Raw genomic sequence first — 20559 nt, 5'->3', positions numbered from 1 at the left:
AAAGGCTTGCATTTATCTGCTCCCCCGTTTGTGTCATAAGACTCTTTCCAATCAAATGTCTTCTTTTAATAAGATAGCCAAACCTTTCTTTCAGATATTCTGTGAAGAAATATCGTCAATACATTTCACATGAGTGGATTTAACTCAAAACTCTGATGATGCCTTCCTTAGGTGCTTTCTATGAGGCAACCCATTCCAGTATTAGGAATCAACGTTTGCATTAGCAGTCCAGTCCCCTGCCACAGGACTGTGGACGCCATCTGGTTTGTAAAGTCTGCCTGCATCCCCTGATTATATCCTTAGCTTCCTTCACTGCCGTGCCTGCCAGGTGAGCCGCCAACCACTGCAAAGGCAAAGAAACAGAGAGGCCTAGTGGGGTCATTCCTAATAAGCTAGCGTGTGAATACTAATCAGTGGTGGGGAAGCAGAGGTCACCCCAGCCTGCCTGTTGGCAGGTAGCGATGTGCTCTGTGGCAGATGGCAGGCATTATCGACTCTCCGCAAAGGCCTAGAAGAAAAATAAGCACCAGGGCTGAATGATAGAGTTATTGAGATTCTGAGCAAGATGCAAGCAGATGTGATGTTTGCCAGTACCCACCATAAACAATATGCCAGCAGAATTTTTAAAAAGAGCATGTGTGTACAAACATGAAACAGAACTCATTTGAGAAATGTTAACACCTTCTTCCTCTTTAACCACATGTGCACCGAACTCAAGCAACTGTAATTAATGATCCCTCTTGAGACATCTGGCCTATGGACATGTGGTCTCTGAAATCTACAGCTTCTAAAGACATCAGGAAACACACTTGCAAAGACAGAAACACGTTAAATTCAGAATCAAATAATGTTGAAATAAAAAGACACCAAATCGACTGAGGTCATTCAGGACACACATTTGGTGGCCGATAATGACCCAGGCTGCCAAAGCCAACCTGTTGTTTCATGTTCCATTATCTCCAGCTGATGACTATTAAATCCCCAGATCAAATCATTTTGGGATACTGTCATAATCATGAAAAATATTTACATTACCCAAATCATAGAAATGGTGAAATCCTGAACACATGTGCCAAGGCCACAGACATTTTGGTAAAAGGAAAAGAGAATAAAAATTGTTCTTCTTTTGGGGACCAAAAACTCATCGGTCTGGATGGCAAGTGGGCAGAAGGGACAGACGCCATCAAAATGCTTCCAGTTCAGGCACCAGCTGTTAGATGAAAAACATCCTTCTACTTTTCAGATACTTCTACTTCAGACTTGTCCTTGACACTGCTCTCAGACCTTTTGGCTACGCTGAGTTAAATAAAAGTTATTAGTTTGTTTGGGAGTAATGAAGCAATAAGCATGTTCCCCTTTTGGACTGAGGCGCCTTCTAAAAGGACATACAACAGGTCAATCAAAATCCTTTCTTTGGATGCCTCTGAATATGAATAGCCATTTGAGATAACGGAAATAAAGGGCATTTAACCCATCAATGTATCTCCCCTTTTTTCTACATTATGCAAAACTCTGAAAGAGTTAAGCATCCTGTAATGCATAAAACTAAAGGAGCTGAAATTTTGTGAGAGGAGGAAAAAAAAAAGGCAGTTTATCCAGATGCTTCCTTTTCTCTCTACAAGTTTAAGATGCATGTGTGTGTACAGACTTGGCATTTCAACTACTAATTACTGTGGAAATCTTTTAAAATTCATTTTAATTAAGGTAATGAGTTTTTCTTATATGATTCTTACCTGGTTAGGTTCATATACCATTAGTCTGTTCTGATATTGTGCTGTGTTAGTTACTCCACCTGTAATGGATTAACATGTGTTAGAGCTTTCATGACTACAAAATAGGATATTCCAACATAAGAATGAGATACAATTAAAGGAAAATTAGCTACTGCTGAGGATCTGTTTGTATACCCTTGTGGTGAACCCATGACATAATTAAGAAGCTTATTGTTGAAGCAGTTTCATTTTCAAGAAACATTTCAGAAGCAATCCATTTGAGAGCAAGCAACAAGTGTGCTGAAATTACCAAGAGGCCCCAATCCTGGCAAGCTGCTCTGCATGGCCAGAATGAGGGGCGAAGTGTGGCAGAAAGTGGGAACGAACACCGCACACATAGACAAATCTCCACGCAATTCATGCCCGGGACAGAATTATATGGAAAATTCTTGTCCTTAGCTAAACTGGCAATTTTACAGCTCTAACCTTCTGCACGCCAACACAGTGATATCTTGATATTGCTCGAGAGGAACCATTTCTAAGAAAAGACATGATTTATCAAAAGAAATCTAGAGCCAGAGCCATCCAAAAGAATATAACAAGAGCCCCCCAATGTGAGTCACATATGCAATTTTAAATTTTCCAGTAGCCACATTAAAAACTAAAAAGAAACATAATGTAGATTTTATTTAACTCAACATAGCCCAAATATTATCATTTCAATGTGAAATTAATATAAAAATTATGGAGGTATTTTATATTCCTTTTTTCATATGGTCTTCAGAATCCAATGTATATTTGATACAGCACATCTCCATCCAGATTAGCTACATTTCAAGTGCCCAATAAGCCACATGTGACTAAGGGTGACCATGTTGGACAGCACTGCACACAGTCGATGTTGTTATCAACTTTTCTAAAGCCTCTCGACAGATGCTTAGATCCAAAGACTTCTGCTTAATCAAGAACCACTAAAAATCATCACATTTCTAACAAAGTTTTCCTGTCTGTCCTCATACTTATTTTCACGTCCGTGGTATACACTGAGCCCTGTAAAACCCAGAAATTACTGATTCTCCTTTAATTTTTACCATCAAATGGGAGAACTAAAAAACATATAAAACAGCATTACAGAAAATAACACTAGGAGATATTAAATGTTAGGTAATAAGATAACAAGAAATGAGAGCAACCCCCCGAAAAATCTCTTTAGAAATAGTGCCTTATACATAGTTCTAGATGCTCATTTAAAATGAGTAACATTTGAATAAGTATCACAAAAAAGCAGCCAATTTTTCAATAAAGATCTAAAACTGAGCCAGACTAAAAGTGTTTCCTGTTGAAATTTTTTGAATTCAAAAAGTGTGTACTGTTACAATACAGCCTTAACATTTTCTCAGTTTGACTCAACTTTAGGCAGGCCTCTTTCTGTCTCTAGGCCCTTGACATCCCTTTTCTTAGAGCACTTACTTTAGAAAATCTGTAAATTCTTTCTCCGCCTCCTTGAGATAGGAATCATTTAAGAAGCTTCTTTCAAGTTTTACAACCCAGGAATAACTTCCTCAAAGCCCCAGAAGCCATCCCATTGAAATGTAATCATCATGGAATATAATGTCCCTATCTCCCAGTTTCTATGGAAGAGAGTAGGAGCCTCACTTTGTTGGGTGCCAAACAGCAAACACACATGGCCTAATCACAGAGAAAAACATTTACAAAATCAGGGGTAACTGAATGTGCTCAATACATCACATTGATCAACCTTTCTCCAAAACTCCTTCAGTACTTTTCTCACTGAGAAAAGCTCAGTGTTTAAAAACCCTCCTGCTTCTTCTTCTTCAGAGGAGTTGATTTCAGATTGCCTTCTGGTCTCCCTCCCATACTGCAATAGTCTTGAACAAAGTCTTCCTTATCTGCTCAACTTTGTCCAGTATATTTTTTGCTTTGACACTTCCAATACTTTGAATAGGTCACCACCATCAATTCCGTGGCCAGGAATCAAGTCAACAAGAATCCAGAGGATTCCTGCACAATCCTTAACTGAGCTGAATAATCAGTCAATACTAATGGCAACATAAAGGGAAGGAAGTCTGTCCAGGTCAATCATTACTATCTCGTGCAACCCCAATAAGGAGATTATTTCTTTCATATAATTGACTATGGCTTTTATTAACTGGAGGGCTTTTTTTAATATATATATTCTCTCTGAAGCCTGCAACTACTTTTAAGATCAATGAAAGCTTTATCTGCAGCGTAAATCCACAAAGGACAGAGAGAAACGAGCTTCCTGCCCTCAAAGAAAGTCTTCTCTGCATTTCTTTTGAATGTCTCATTTTAAAATAAAATCAAAGGAAAAGAAAATACACTTAAGCAAGCTGAGGCTTAAATGCCTATATAGAGTCAGAACGTACGCCCAAATAAACACAGAAGTATGTTTGCTTCTTCCTCCCAACCTTCCTTTTCTTTTATCTGATCAAAAATTGAACGTCCAATCATTCTTTCTCAGCATAACTATACAAGAATAATCAAATCTATTGAGACCTCACAAGTCTTCAGGGTTAAAATGATTGCCAAGTGCTTTTGATCTGGGCCATAAACACCAGATTAACATCCAGCTCACCTATAATCATTTCTCCAAATGAGAGGGAGCAGAGGGTAAAGCTCCCACCCATTATTTCAAAGCTTTGACAGTTTCTCTCCTTGTTTTAGAAATATGGGACAGAATTAATATCTACTGCAGTAAACTATCTGTTTATGACACTATTTGAAAATATTTACACTACTAAATGTATCAGACTCTGCCCATTATAGATTAAATGTACAACCAATGGATTAGAATATAGCTATTACATCCTCTCTCTTAGGCAGGGTGATATCTTGATATCTCTTGGGAGGAACGAGAATTATTATTTACTCTCTTCTACAGATGCATTTGTAATAGTTTCCCCCACCCCTTAATCTGCACACTGTAATTAGATTCCTTACCCTTACACACAAATTTTCACTCACATGACACCATTTAAAAATGAGATACTGGGTTAGTAGGTGGAAGTAAAAATAAAAATCCTAGTTAGTTATTTGGTTGATTACTTCTGGAATGTTAAACCACAGGAGGTGCCTAAAAAACCTAGTGGTGTAACTTTTGACAAGTCAGGATTGCAAGGGAAAAACCTTAGAAATTGGTTTTATTGCTTCCCCCCTTTGAAATAATTTACAAACGATCATATAAATAAAAACCATTTGTTCTCAGTACAAAAAAATAAATTTTAAAAAAGCATCCAAGTTTGCAGCCCACATTTCTTTAGCAGTGTTATTTGCAGAGCTTTATCATTACATTCTCTTCACATAACACTCTTCACTTTTAGATTAATCTGCTGAAATGAGATGCTAAGGATTTGCATACAGATTTGACTATACAAAAATAGATATGGAATTAATAACAGTCTCTATATGTTTTAATTTCTCCTAGACTGGAGTGCCCTTGCCTGCAGCAGTATTCCTGGCTTTGAAAGTCATCAGGCTGATTTGCCTGCTCTGGGTTATGATGCCCACATGCTGCTACACTGTCCCCTGCAATCAAAGCACTTGCAAAGATAGATTCTTTGCCTCCCTCTATCGAGTACATTTTATAGATTGGCAGTTTTGATCTCCCTCCCCCACCCCAGGGGGGGATAATCTGCATCTTAACAGCTTTCTATAGATACATTTGTCATTAAATATGCCATCTCCTATCAGCATCCATTTTTAAAGCCAAGTTTTCCCTAACTTTGAAGTGCCACCGTTGAAGTTAAGACTTTTCAGCCAAAATTGAAAATGAACAACCCTGTCTTATACTTTTGAACTATGACTTTAAGATATACTGCAGGTTCCCCCCAAGTCAAATAAGTCTTTAAAAACTGCCAGAAGGAATGAAAAGTTACCACCATGCTACCAGCAATGAGAAATGCTTTCTATCACCCAGACAAGAATAAAGCATTTTTCTTAAGCTTCCCTGTTCCACTCTTCACAAAACGTGGTGACAAATGGATGAATGCATATGGGAGAAAGGATGACAGGTGACTGCCAAACAAGTGACTTTTGTCTCCACTACGGGAATTCACTGACTCCCAAACTCATTGTGCTCAAAAGCAACCAACCACTGGTCAATGCTGACAAGGTGTCTACATAATAGTGTGTTTAGGAAAACAGCTCTCAATATCCATTCGTCAGGGTAGGTCAAGTCTGGTGGCTCTGCTGTTTTGTTTTGTTTTGTTTTGTTTTGAGGACAGACAATACATCTGTTGATAGACAGTCCTATACTACCTTCTTTAGTAAAAACCTGTGTATGGAATACTGCGCTAGTACGCTTTGAAGGATGGAGCGGGGTGCAAAGAACCGAACGTGTCCAGGCTCTCAGGGAAGACACTCTGGGCTGGAACTCTGCCAGCCAATTCAGGATTGTGGAAAACCATCTCATGTTCTCGGCAGCTCTCCTGGAGGACTGCAGTGGCCAGCTGTATGCTAGGCTCAGGGGCGAGCTTCAGGACAGGCTGTGGCATCACCCCGCACAGGCTCCTTTACGACTCTGTCCTTGCGGGAGCATCTAACACAGCCCCGCTCAGGTTCCTTATAAGCAAACTAGAGATGACAGCATCTCTCTTCCAGGTTTTAGAAAACCTAGAGTGCAGAGCATTAGAAGTGACCCATAGAGGAAGTTTACTACAGTACTATACTAGTTTATCTATGGAAATTTTTTACCATTTCCATAAAAGGTACAAATGAGCATGTATGGGATATTAAAAATATAACAAATCTAACAAAGTATAGAATTTTGAATTAATGAATGAATTTTGTAGTCTGAATTAGATTTCTTATTTTTTTCTAATAACTAGAATTACTGGCTGGTTTATAAGGTATCGAAAGCTTTTTTCTTTAATAGTTTAAAGCTTCTCCTCCATAAGAATGCTCTCTAATTCTCAAAAAAACTAAAACTTAACACTTACTGTCTAATTATCAAAAGAATTATTGGCATTAGGTGTGAGTTACACTAGTCATTTTTTTAAAAGATTTTATTTACCTATTTGACAGAGAAAGACATAGCGAGAGCAGGAACACAAGCAGGGGGATTGGGAGAGGGAGAAGCAGGCTTCCCGCTGAGCAGGGAGCCTAATGCGGGGCTCAATCCCAGGACCCTGGGATCATGACCTGAGCTGAAGGCAGATGTTTAACAACTAAGCCACTCAGGCGCCCCCACATTAGTCATTTTTTAAATAAAGCCAAACTCATGACTAGTCCTCAATAAAAGGGACACCATGGGAATATTTACAATAAATAAAATTCACAATAAAAAATAAACTTTTTCATTATCTATTTTTACACATTTAGACTATCCATATTTTTAATGTTTATAATACTACATAAACAATTAAAGCCAGGACTCCTTCTTCTGAATTAGCATCTTGGATAGAAACATACTTAATCCATGCATTAAATTAAAACTATTATCCATATTATTTCTGTCACTTGAGGAGACCACACAAATGGATGGGTAATTAATAGACTCAAAATCTGTAAAGAAAGTCTCAGATTTACGGAATACCTATAAAGAAAGGGTGATGCACTTGAAAATGTAAATTTATAAATTATATTTATGCCACCTAGAGTGAACAGATACAAACTTGTGATGCAAAACATGTAAAGAATGCGCCATGTGTTATTTGAAATAAGTGCAATGATAAATGAAGGTAAAATCCACCACAATGCAGATGTCATCTGCCCTTTAAAATCTCAATAAAATTCTCTCTCCCATTCCTCATTCTATAGAAAGCTGAAATCCTGCCTCCAAAGATTTCTGCACATTCCAAGCAGGGTTAAGCTCTCAAGGTCACCTCTACCTGTCTCTAGAGTCCTGGCTTGCTGCATTCTTATTGGATCTTTTATCTCCCTCCTGCCATCAACCAAATTCTTCAGCCATTGCCCATTTCCATGATGTAGCTTTAAACTTCTCTCCTCTTGGGAACAAAGAAAATGACATATTTCCCATATTCTTAGGTAAAGTAATTCAGCTCCCTCCTTATTCTACCTCTTTTTAGATCCATCTGGTCAGACACAAATGGATCACTTAAACAAAGGCTGTTCTCTCCACAAAAAGGAAGACTTTATGTGGCTCAACTCTGTGCCCTAAGAAAAGTGGCCAGTTAAACAATCAGAAAAAATCAAATGGTCATTGATCTAAACAAGTCTCCAGGTATGATTATTCTTCAGTGTATCTTTGACTTTCAGTCAGAATTCTTTTTACAATGTAAGCATCTGTTTTTGAGCCCTTTGTTGGAGAGATAAACAATTGGATTGTACAGTTTTGTGGGAAAAGCATGGTTTTCAAAAACCAGAGACAGAAGAGATCAAATTCCGACTTTGTCAAATACCAGCTGTGTGATCTATGAACATCATATAACACCTTTAAGCCTCATCTAGTGAGCAGCAATGTGAGGGTAAACAAAGTGCTACTTCTTCAGAATAAAGGGAAGTCTGTTTAGAATGAAACCTTTGTTAATTATTTTGGAGAATACAGGTGATCTGATTGCTTTCTTCAAGCCATTTAGCTCTTTTATTTTTAATTTTTATTTATTTATTTAGCCATTTGGCTCTTTTTTTATTTTTTTGTTTTTTCCTATTTATTTATTTATTTATTTATTTATTTATTTATTTATTTATTTATTTATTTAATGTAGTGTTCCATGATTCATTGTTTGCGGATAACACCCAGTGCTCCACTTGGCTCTTTTAAAAGCATTGTAGAATGGTCATGTCTATTTGGCTTCATCTCAGTACACTACTGTAGTGGTTTTGTTTTAATCTTTTTCAGATGGGGAATAGTAAAGGTTGGGGCAGAAGTGAAAAGAAAGGAGCAAAAAGTAACTGCTGGAGACAGCTGGTTGTAAGAATCTAAAGCAACAAGGATTTCATTCTTAGGGGGCACTCCAGGTCACTAAGAACTTTTAAGTGGACATGCCACATTATCAAGCTCCAAACCTCTAGCAGGCAGGTGGCTTCCTCACAAGGTGGCTGCCTCCAGGGGCAACAAACAGACATTCTCTCATGGACTTACCTGAGGAACACACTTTGTTCTCCCTCAAGCAAACCTTAAGCCCTTGACACTCACCTAACCCAACAAGCTAAACCCCTTCCAATAGGGTCCTTTGGACTATTCCCAGCCTAAAAACCTTCCATCTTGAGTGAATCCAAGGATCTGCCCTCTCCAATTCTTTGGTGAGTACCGCTAAAAAAAATAGGACAGAAATTTACAACCTGGGCCACCACAATTTTGCTGTTTCCAACCTCAGTATGAGGTCTGACACTTAATTTTTAAAAACATGTCGGTTCTCTCTGCTTTCTCTCAGAGGCTTTTTTCTTCCCCAAGGCCACCTCCCTCAGACCCTCTACCTAGTCCTGAACATATATAGCACAACCTCAACAGACAACCCTGTCTCTCATTTGACTCCATGGACAAGGAACCTCCTCAGGTTCCTGACCCTCATTGGGGAGCTTACCTAGGTCCACATCTAGCATCGTCTCCTGCCCTCCAGGCTTAGCGCTTGATGGGTCTCCCCTTCTCTGGCCCAAGACTGAACCCCTCCCCAAATCCCCCCTGACTGTTTGAGACCCTATGCCTATTGTCATTCTGATGTCCCGTGGGCTTAGCACCATTCCTTGTACCTAGGAGGATGCTCTCAGCCTTTACCAACCAAAGAATGCCTCAAATGCCTCACCTTCAATTTTGCTCTCTCCTTTCCCTTATCCACCAATTTGCTTAATGAACTTGCATCCTTTAAAAAAGTTCCCTCCTTTGACTCTGATTTCCTCCTCCAGCTACTCTCTCCTCTCTCAGCCAAACTTCCACCTTTTTCTTTCCTTCCTACTCTCCTTTTTTCTTCCTAAAGCCAAAATGCTATTTATTAATTTATAATGAAAAAATGTGGCTGAAGTATGTGTATACCTAGAAACAGCATACTTCACATGGGCTGAAGTATGTGTATACCTAGAAACAGCACATCCTCTCCTGGTAGGCAAAACATAATAATCAGAAAGTTGTCTGTAAGCTGGGATTCAGGGAGCGAAGTTTAGATGGTATCCAGGCTTCTAGCCTATACCTGCACTTTCTACTTCCTCACCTTTTTGTCACACCCTAAACCACTGCATTCTCACTTCTACTTTCTTCCACTTCCCTATAGCTACTTTCACTGAAGTTACCAAGGGGTTCCTGATCAAAAATGGCAGAGAAAATAAATATTCTGGACCTTGATGTCTCAGCAGTACTGGACATCTCTCACCATGCCCTTTCCTTTTTGGTTTTGATTTCCTTTAACTCTCCTCCTCCAACCTTGCCCATCCCACATTCTCAGGCTCCTTCCTCAGACTCCCCTCCCCACACCTACCCCCCGCCCCGCACCCTCCTTGCTAATAGTTCCCAAACTTCCGCGTTGGCCCCTTTCCAGTCCACCTCCTGCCCATCTGTCTCCTTCCACTCTCCACTGCCTCATCTCATCTCACCTGATATTTGCTCTGAAAAACAAGAAAGCGTCCTGTCTCTGAGTCTGAGGGCCATGGTTTTGAGGAAGTCCTAGCCAGTGAAGGGTGGCTGAGGAGGCTACAGTGGAGGGGGCTGTGGAAGGACACTAATGTAGGGTGCAGAGAGGGGTTGGGGAGCTGAGTGGATCCCATACCAAGCCCTCCTGTCAACTGGCCTCTTCCCACAGGGTTCAGCTGCCCGGGCACAGGCACAGACAAAATGGACCATGGGGTTTGTCCAAGAGCAAGTGCTTGCTAGATGGCAGGAGAATTATTGAAATGATTGGACTGTGAAGCCCACTCATGAGGACAGGGAGGAGTTAATGAGTACATGGGAAGCAGCCAGTGGACCTAAGGCCAAGTTAGGATGAAGGTGCTATGAACCTTTGTGAAACCCATATGAAGTGCTCCTTGCTTTGCACTACTGTCCCTGGGAAAGACTTTGACCCTCACATGTATCACACAGGATACTATAATCATCTGTTGAAGAGTTTGTTCCCTCTACCATACTGTGAGTCCCAATTCAGGACATATGTCTTACTCTTCTTTGTCACTCCACACTAGCCTGGAAGAAGACTAAGGGAGGTTAGGAAACTTGCTCAGCATCTCCTGGGTGGTGAGAAGCGGAGCAAGTTTCACATGCTCTGTGACCTCAGGATACCACAAGCCAGCCTCCACTGCACTCCCTGTTAATTACCAGTGTTTTGTATGTAATTTTTTAGATGCAAGTAAAATAATATTTACCAGATAGAGAAAAGCTAAGGCCACGGCATTTAAAAAATGTTTATGAAATTTTACATTGTTCTAATTTTAATGAATACTGGAAAAGCCAAAGTCCCTCCAGTAGGTTTGAATAAATTAAAGTTATTTAAAATGGGGCAATGCAAGCTTCATATAAATTTAATCAAGATGAAAATAAACATATCTTCTAAGGAGTTAAAGAAGCTTTAACAAATGTTCTTTCATTAATGAAATATCTGAAAAGTTCTTTGATTGTCAGCTCCTAGAGGGTAGGAAGTGTGTTTGCTGAATTAATCTCATTTATCTATGAACCAGCACAAGATTTAATAAGGATGTAGCATTCACCAAGAGAATCAAGAAAGCACTAAATACTGCTTTTGAATAAATGTAGTACCATTTGTCTTTTTTTTATAGTTTTAAAACACTAATTTTGTGGTTAGCTTCCCATTATTTTGGTGCCATTTGACAAAAATGAAAAGGTAAGTTGTTCTGCAAGATAAGCTCAGGATTAATTTTCACTCACAAAAACGCATCTTTTTAGTAGTTCACAAACAATATCTCACAATGGAGAGCATACCTTTTAAAGCACAACTGCAGGATATTTAATGCTTCTTTTGCTTCAGTATTGTGAATTTCAAGTAGAAATGATGTGGAGCATTTGTGAATTGGGTCACAGTGTCAAATGCTACAGGAGCCTGTAAAATTTGACTATCTCTAACATCTTAAATTAAATGCTAATGGGCATATCCATACAGCCTGATTTTCTGAATTCATCTCTGCTTGTCTCATTTTAAAAACCATGGACATGTTTCAAGGTGTCCTGACCCCAAAATGGACAGAGAAAAGGGAGGGAGTATGCAGAGGCAGTGAACATGCCAGAAATATTGAATCTCTAAAGAAACATTCACTTTATGTTTTATGGAACAGAAATATGCTCCTAAAATCCACATTCTAAAATCTTTACTTCCTTCACCTCAGGCAAAGCTTGCAAACTACCAGAAGTATGCCAATGACCCAAGTCCCCATCAATTAAATTGGAAATACTTGATTACTTGGTAAAGGATAAGGAATAGCCTCAAATATTTTTATTTGCAACAACAAAGCTGGGTAACACTTCTAAATCAATAATAGGGTGACATATACCTGCCTTGTTTTTTTTAAGGGGGCCATTAGCAAATCTAGTACCCCTCCCCATCCATGGTTAGATTCATAATTGATTTATTATAAGCTGGTCCTGAGGAAAGAGGCAGACTACTGAAGCTATTAGAAATGTCACTGGTGATTTCCTTTTCTTTCCAATTAAAGGTATTGTACTGTACACAGGGAAGTGAGTTTTTCATCTCAAGTACACAGTAGGGAGAAACAAACCTGAGAAAGTTGTGATTGTTTTCATTAAGTATGGTTAACACAAGCAGCATACATTAGTGCAAAAGAAGAACAAAGAAAATGTATTTCCTTTCACAGTGGGGGAAAAAACAAAGTGACAGAGCAATAAGATCTATAATAAGTTGATACATTTAATAAAATGGAAAAGGAAACATACAGACCTCTGTATTGAAAGAGCCAGTCTAGGACAGGCTTCTGTGTTTTTCTAAGGCCTCACTAAAGAAGAGGTTAAGTAGTCATATCTTTAAGAATATGTAAGGGAAACTGCAGCATTTTTTTTTTTGAAGCTAGTTTTATAGTAAGAAAATAGAAAATATTTCTTAAAAGATTTATGAGAAATTCACATAAAATTTAGAAATGCAAAGCAAATTTGGGAATGCATTAACAACAAATGAAAACTAAATGAATCAATGGAAGGAATGTAAGTTGGAAGAGAATATAAATTACATTGATTTTATTAACCCATTATTGTTTTGTTGCCCAAGTCAAGCACAGATCTGTTCCTTCTATTAGCAAAGGCTTATTTGTACCCAAGTTTGAAATTTCTTCAGCAAAACCAACAAGACATAGTCCTGGTGGTTGTTTTCTTAAATATTGAAATATATATTTAAACAAAAGATAAATGAAGTTTTTATCTAAATATATCTGTGTATACAAATGTTCACACTCATATCTAATGTTTATTTGGTATGTAAGACCAGCAATTTATTGGATCCATCCCATTTGTCCTCTTCGTTAATCCAATTCTTAACTTCATTCATTAATTATGGAGCACTTAAATCCTGACATGAGCTACGTTTCTTTAATGAAAATCAATGAATTGTCAATAATTGAGGCATTATCCTGAGAAGCCAAGACTATGGCTATCTCCCTGGTTATTGAGGACAGCAGAAGGAAAAATGGGCAGAATACAAATGAATTTAATTTAAATGCAAGGGAGAATTTTGTCAGAGCAGATGTTAAACAACTAGAGAAGATTATTGAAGAAAGCTGAGAAGTCCTCAAGATTTACTTAAAGGTGATTGCTTCTCCCACTTATATCAATGGATAAATAAGCCAGACAGAAAATCAATAAGGGAACAGTGTCTTTCAATGACACATTAAACCAGATGGACTTAAGAGATATATATATACAAAACATTCCAACTCAAAACAGCAGAATATAAAGTATTTTCAAGTGCACATGGGACATTCCCCAAGAGAGATCACACGTTAGGCAACAAAACAAGTCTCAATAAATTTAAGAAGATTAAAACCATATCAAGTACCTTTTCTGACCATAAATGTACAAAACTAGAAATCAATTAGAAGAAGAAAAAATGGAAAAAACACAAACACATGAAGGCTAAACAACATGCTATTAAATGAACAAAAAATGGGCCAATGAAGAAATCAAAGAGGAAATGAAATAATACATGGAGACAAATGAAAATGAAAACACAATGGTCGAAAATCTTTGGGATGCAGCAAAAGCAGATCTAAGAGGGAAGTTTACAGTGATACAGGCGTACCTCAAGTAACAAAAAATTTCAAATAAACAACTTAACCTTACACCTAAAAGCACTAGAAAGATAAGAACAAACAAAGCCCAAGGTTAGTAGAAAGAGGAAAACAATAAAGTTCAGAGTGAAAGTAACTGAAACAGAAAATACAAAAACAACAGACAAGATCAGTGGAACCAGGAGATGGTTCTTCTAAAAGATAAACAAAACTGATAAACCTTTAGACTGACTCATCAAGAAGAGAAGAGAACTCAAAGAAATAAAATCAGAAATGAACATGGAGAAGTAACAACAAACATCACCAAATACAAAGAATTGAACAATTATGAAAAATTTTAAGATTTTATATATTTATATATAAATATATATAAATATATATTTATATATTTGAGACAGAGAGAGAGATAGCATGAGTGGGGGCTAGTGGCAGGAGGTAGTAAGAGGAAGAGGGAAAGAATCCCAAGCAGACCCTGTGTTGAGCATGGAGCCTAACGCAGGGCTCAATCTCAAAACCCTGAGATCATGACCTGAGCCAAAACCAAGAGTTGGAAGCTTAACCAACTGAGCCACCCAGGCACCCCATCTATGAAAAATTTTATGTCCACAAATTGAACAAACTAGAAAAAAACTGATAAATTCCTAGAAACATATAATCTTCCAAAACTGAATCCAGGAAGAAATGGAAAATCCAAACAGATAAATTACTAGTAATGAAATTGAACTGGTTATCAAAAACTCCCAACAAACAAAAGTCTAGGACCAGACAGCTTCACAGGTGAATTCTACCAAAGATTTAAAGAAGATTTAATACCTATTCTTCTCAAACTATTCCAAAAAATAGAAGAGGAAGGGAAGCTTCCAAATTCATTCTGTGAGGCTAGCATCACCCAAAACCAGATGAAAACACTACAAAAAAAATAAAACTACAGGCCAATATCCCTGATGAACATAGATGTAAAATTCCTCAACAAAAGATGAGCAAACTAAATCTAACAATACACTGGGATCATTCACCATAATCAAGTGGGATTTATTCCTGGGATGACAGCTCAATATCCACAAATCAATCAACATGATACATCACATTAACAAAACAAGAAATAAAAACTGTATGATCAGGACTTCTGAAGAAGATGGCAGAGCAGGAGGAACCTAAGCTCACCTTGTCTTGCAGATACAACTAGATAACAACCACCTCAGCATAAATAACACAAAATATGACCCTAAGATGGCAGAACAGACTCTCCACAACTAAATGTAGAGAAGAGGCTACATCAAAGAGGGTAAGAAGGGCAGAGGTGCAGTCAAGAGCTAAACGGACCTCTAGGACTGTCAGCAGCCCACAGAGGGGAAAGAAAAGACTCTCACACCAGGAAGCCTACACAGGGAAGATGAATCCCCATAGCATTTGTTTTTGAAAAGCAGAGGGGACAAAATTCACAAGATCTTACAATCAGAGGGGTTTAAAACCTGGAACTTTAAAAAATCAGCAGGCTTGTGGGCTGGGAGGGTGAGAGGAAACTGATTCCCCACCCTTAAAGAGAAAGCACAACAAACAGTCCCACATAGATACAGCATAGAAGCAGCAGTTTGAAAAACACCTGGGACATACAGGAGGGTAATTTGTTTATTAATCTCAGAGTGCATGCTGGAGGGACAGGGATCACTGGGAGATTTTTCCAGGAAGAAAATAGCTGGTGGGCACCATTTCCCTCCCCCACCCCAGCCTAGATATATGGACACCTGCTGGAACCAGCACAGCACCTAACTTGCTAAAAGCACCCACCCCGTGTTGTCTTGCAGACACACCCCCCACCAGCCAGGCCTCAGCTCCAGATCCCCTCCCACAGCAGAACCACACAAACCTTGCTAACACCACTTGACCTGCCCCTGAATGTGTCTCTGGGTCGATCTCCTCCATCCCTGGCCTGCCTTGGCGGAGGCAGCTGCAAGTCCCCTCTCACCAACACAAACCTTGCTGGCACCACACACCCCATCCCCACATTCTCCTGCAGTTCAGTGATACTACATCTCTGGCAAATACCTAGTCTGACTCAACTTAATCCAAAGGCGGCCCCACCCTGGCTCACTAACAACGCAAGGACCAAGCCCTGACCGCAATAGGCAAAGAGAGCCATTGCAGATGACTGGACGAAAGGCAAATGCAGCTCAACCACAAGAGCAGGGTATACACAATACACATTCAAGACACCCCTGACGTGCCATGTTCTGGTGAAGAGCAGACATTGCACTGCAGGGCACTACAGGACATGTTCTTCATAAGGCCACTACTTTCAAGAGCAGCAGATGTAGCTGACTTTTCTCACACATAGAAACAGACACGAGAGTTACACAAAATGAGGAGACAGGAGAATATGTACAAATGAAAGAACAGGACAAAATCACAGCAAAAGATATAAACAAAACAGAGATAAGTAATATGTCTGAGAGAATTTAAAGTAATGGTCCTAAAAATACTCACTTGACTAGAGAAAAAAGAAGAGGAGCTCAGTGAGACCCTTAACAAAGAGATAGGAAACAATAAAAAGAACCCATCAGAGATAAAGGACTTGATAACTGAAATTAAATGTATACTAGATGGAATAAATAGTACACTAGAGGAAGCAGAAGAACAGATCAGTGACCTAAAGGACTGAATAATGGAAAGCAATCAAGCTGAACAGGAGAGAAAAAAATAATAATAAATGAAAATAGACTTAGGCAACTAAGATACCATGAAGCATAATAACATTCATATTATAGGGATCCCAGAAGGAGAAGAGGGAGAAAAGGGGGCAGAGAATTTATTTGAAGAAATATTAGCTGAAAACTTCCTGAATCTGGGGAAGAAAAGAGAAATCCAGATCCAGGAGCCATAGAGAGCCCCCAACAAATTCAACCCAAGGAGGTACACACCAAGACACATAGTAATTAAAATGGCAGAAAGTAGTAATAAACAGAGAATTTTAAAAGCAGCAAGAGAAAAGAAAATGGTTACATACAAGGGAAATGCCACAGGGCTATCAGCTGATTTTTCAGCACAAACTTTGCAGGTCAGAAGGGAGTGGCATGATATATTCAGAGTGCTGAAGGGAAAAAACCCTGAAGGCAAGAATATTCTGTCCAGTAAGGCTATCATTCAGAATAGAAAGAGATATAAAGAGTTTCCCAGACAAACAAAAGTTAAAGGAACTCATGACTACTAAACCAGCCCTACAAGAAATGTGAAAGAGGACTTTTTGAGGGGAAAGGAAAGAGCATAAGTAAGAGTAAGAAAAGCAGGAAACACAAAAGCAGTAAAATTAAGTATATCTATAAAAATCAGTCAAGGAGGGGGTGCCTGGGTGGCTCAGTCAGTTAAGCCTCCGACTCTTGATTTCAGCTCAGGTCATGATTTCAGGGTCCTATCAGGGTCCCCACTCAGCAGGGAGTCTGTTTGTCTCCCTCTCCCTCTGCCCCTCCCGTCCCACTTGCACACACCCACTCTCTCTTTCAAATAAGTAAATAAATCTTTTTAAAAAATCAGTCAAGATGGGGCGCCTGGGTGGTACAGTTGGTTAACTGTCTGACTCTTGGTTTTGGCTCAGGTCCGATCTTAGGGTCCTGAGATCAAGCCCTGGGTCAGGCTCCCGGCTTGAGATGGAGTCTGCTTCACATTCTCTCTCCGTCTGCCCCTCCTGCTTGTGTTCTCTGTCTCTCTCTCTAAAATAAATAAATAAATCTTTTTAAAAAATCAGTCAAGGGATTCACAGAATAAAAGGATGTAAAGTATGACACCATATACATACCTAAAACATGGAGGGGGGCGGTAAAAAAATACATTCAAACTTAAGTGACCATCAACTTAATATAGACTGCTGTATGCATAAGATGTTATATATGTACCTATAGTAACCACAAATCAAAAACCAGGGAGAGTTATGGAAAAAACAAAGAGAAAGGAATCCAAGTATATCACTAAAGAAAGTCAATGAACCATGAGAGAAGAGAGCAAGAAAAGATAGGAATAGAGAAGAACTATAAGCACAACCATAAAACAAGTCACAAAATGTCACTAAGTACATGCCTATCAATTATTACTTTGAATGTAAATGCACTAAACACTCTAATCAAAAGACACAGGGTGACAGAATGGATAAAAAAGCAAGACCCATCAATATGCAGCCTACAAAAGATTCATTTAAGACTTAAAGACACATGCAGATGGAAAGTAAAGGGATGGAAAAGCATTTATCATGCAAATGGAAGTAAAAAAGAAAGCCAGGGTAGCAATACTTACATCAAACAAAACAGACTTTCAAAAAAGACTGTATGTAATAAGAGACAAAGAAGGGCACTATATAATCATAAAGGGAATAATTCAATAAGAAGATATAACAATCATAAATATTTATGCACCCTACAGGGGAGCACCTAAATACATAAAGCAGCTAATAACAAACATAAGGGAAGTAATCAATAGTAATACAAAATAGTAGGGGACTTTGTAGTAATACAAAATAGTAAGCCCCACACTTACATCAATGGATAGATCATTCAAACATAAAATCAACAAGGAACAGTGGCTTTGAATGACACATTGGACCAGATGGATCCAACAGATACATTCAGAACATTCCACCATGAAACAGCAGAATACACATTCTTTTCTATTGCACATGGAACATCCTCTACAATAGATCACACATTAGGCCACAAAAAAAGTATCAACAAATTCAAAAAGACAAGTCATACCACACATCTTTTCTGATCCCAACACTATAAAACTAGAAATCAATCATGAGAAAAAAACCTGGAAAGAACACAAATACATGGAGGTTAAATAACATGATGCTAAACAATGAATGGGTCACCTAAGGCATCAAAGAGGAAATCCAAAAATACTTGGGAGATAAATGAAAATTGTAACACAATGGTCCAAAATCTTTGGGATATAGCAAAAGCTGTTCTAAGAGGGACATTTATAGTAACACAGACCTACCTCAAGAAGCAAGGAAAATCTCAAATAAGCAACCTAACTTTATACCTAAAGGAGCTAGAAAAAGATGACTAAAAAATTAAATAAATAAATAAATAAATAGCCAGTAGAAACAAGGAAATAACACAGACTAGAGCAGAAATAAATGAAACAGGAACTAAAACAAAACAAAAAAGAGCAAAAAAACCCACAGTAGAACAGATCAATGAAACCAGGAGCTGGTTTTTTGTAATGATTAAACCTTTAGCCAGACTCATCAAAAAGAAAAAAAAAGAGAGAGAGGACTCAAATCCAAAAATAAAAGAGGAAAAGTAACAACCAACAGTACAGAAATACAAAGCATTATAAGAGAATATTATGAAAAATTATATGCCAACAAATTGGACAACCTAGAAGAACTAGATAAATTCCTAGAATCATATAACTTCCCAAAACTGAATCAGGAAGAAATAGAATATTTGAACAGATGGATTACTAGCAGTGAAATTAAATCAGTAATCTGAAAACTCCCAAAAACAAAAGTCCAGACCAGACAGCTTCACAGGTGAATTCTACCAAACATTTAAAGAAGAGTTAATACCTATTCTCAAACTAAACTATTCCAAAAAATAGAAGAGGAAGGAAAGCCTCCAAATTCATTCTATGAGGCCAGTGTTACCCTGATACCAAAACCAGATAAAGACACAGGGCAATATCTCTGATAAAACACAGACACAAAAATCCTCAACAAAAGATTAGCAAACCAAATCCAACAACACATTAAAAAAATAATTCACCACGATCAAGTGGGATTTATTCCTCGGATGCAAGAGTGGTTCAATATTCACAAATTTATCAACATGATACATCACATCAATAAGAGAAAGAATAAAAACCATACGATCATTTCAATAGATGCAGAAAAACCATTTAACAAAGTATATCATATTCATGATAAAAAACCCTAAACAAAGTAGGATTAGGTGGAACATACCTCAACATAGTAAAGGCCCATATAGGACAAACCCACAGCTAACATCATACTTAAAGGGATAAAAAATGAGAGAGCTTTTCCTCTAAGATTAGGAACAAGACATGGATGTCCACTCTCTCACTACTTTTATTCAACGTAGTACTGGAAGTCCTGGCCGCAGCAACCAGACCAGGAAAAAAAAAAATGAAAGGCATCCAAATTTGTAAGGAAAAAGTAAAATTTTCACTGTTTGCAAATGAAATCATACTATATACAGAAAATCCTAAAGACTCAACCAAAAAAAGCCTACTAAAACTGACAAATGAATACAGTGAAGTTACAGAACACAAAATCAATATATGAAAATTTGTTGAGTTTCTATACACTAATAAGTAGCAGAAAGAGAAATTAAGAAAACAATTCCATTTATAATTGTGCCAAAAAGAATAAAATACCTACAAATAATTTTTTAAATGTTTTATATATTTATTCATGAGAGTCAGAGAGAGAGAGAGAGAGGCAGAGGCAGAGGGAGAAGCAGGCTCCCCGCTGAGCAGGGAGCCTGATGCGGGACTTGATTCCAGGACCCTGGGATCATGACCTGAGCCGAAGGCAGACACTTAACCATCTGAGCCACCCAGGCACCCTACCTACAAATAAATTTAACCAAGAAAGTGAAAGACCTGTACTCTAAAAATTATAAAACATTGATGAAGGAGGGTCACCTAGGTGGCTCAGTTGATT

At 38.2% G+C, this 20559-nt stretch overlaps 1 protein-coding gene across 1 annotated transcript in view; it reads right to left on the bottom strand.

The window, feature by feature from the left end:
• Positions 1 to 20559, bottom strand: part of KLHL32 (kelch like family member 32) — a 202335-nt gene that overhangs the window by 46741 nt on the left and 135035 nt on the right. The window contains exon 6 of the mRNA XM_034991559.1: positions 1734 to 1792. Coding sequence (XP_034847450.1) covers positions 1734 to 1792 — 59 coding nt within the window. The remainder of the gene's footprint in view (positions 1 to 1733; positions 1793 to 20559) is intronic.

The sequence above is a fragment of the Mirounga leonina genome, unplaced genomic scaffold, assembly GCF_011800145.1.
Source record: "Mirounga leonina isolate KUSES-001 unplaced genomic scaffold, KU_Mleo_1.0 Mir_53, whole genome shotgun sequence".
NCBI lineage: Eukaryota > Metazoa > Chordata > Mammalia > Carnivora > Phocidae > Mirounga > Mirounga leonina.
Note: the sequence above shows the minus strand (reverse complement) of the source record. Positions and strands in the feature narration are given on the sequence as shown.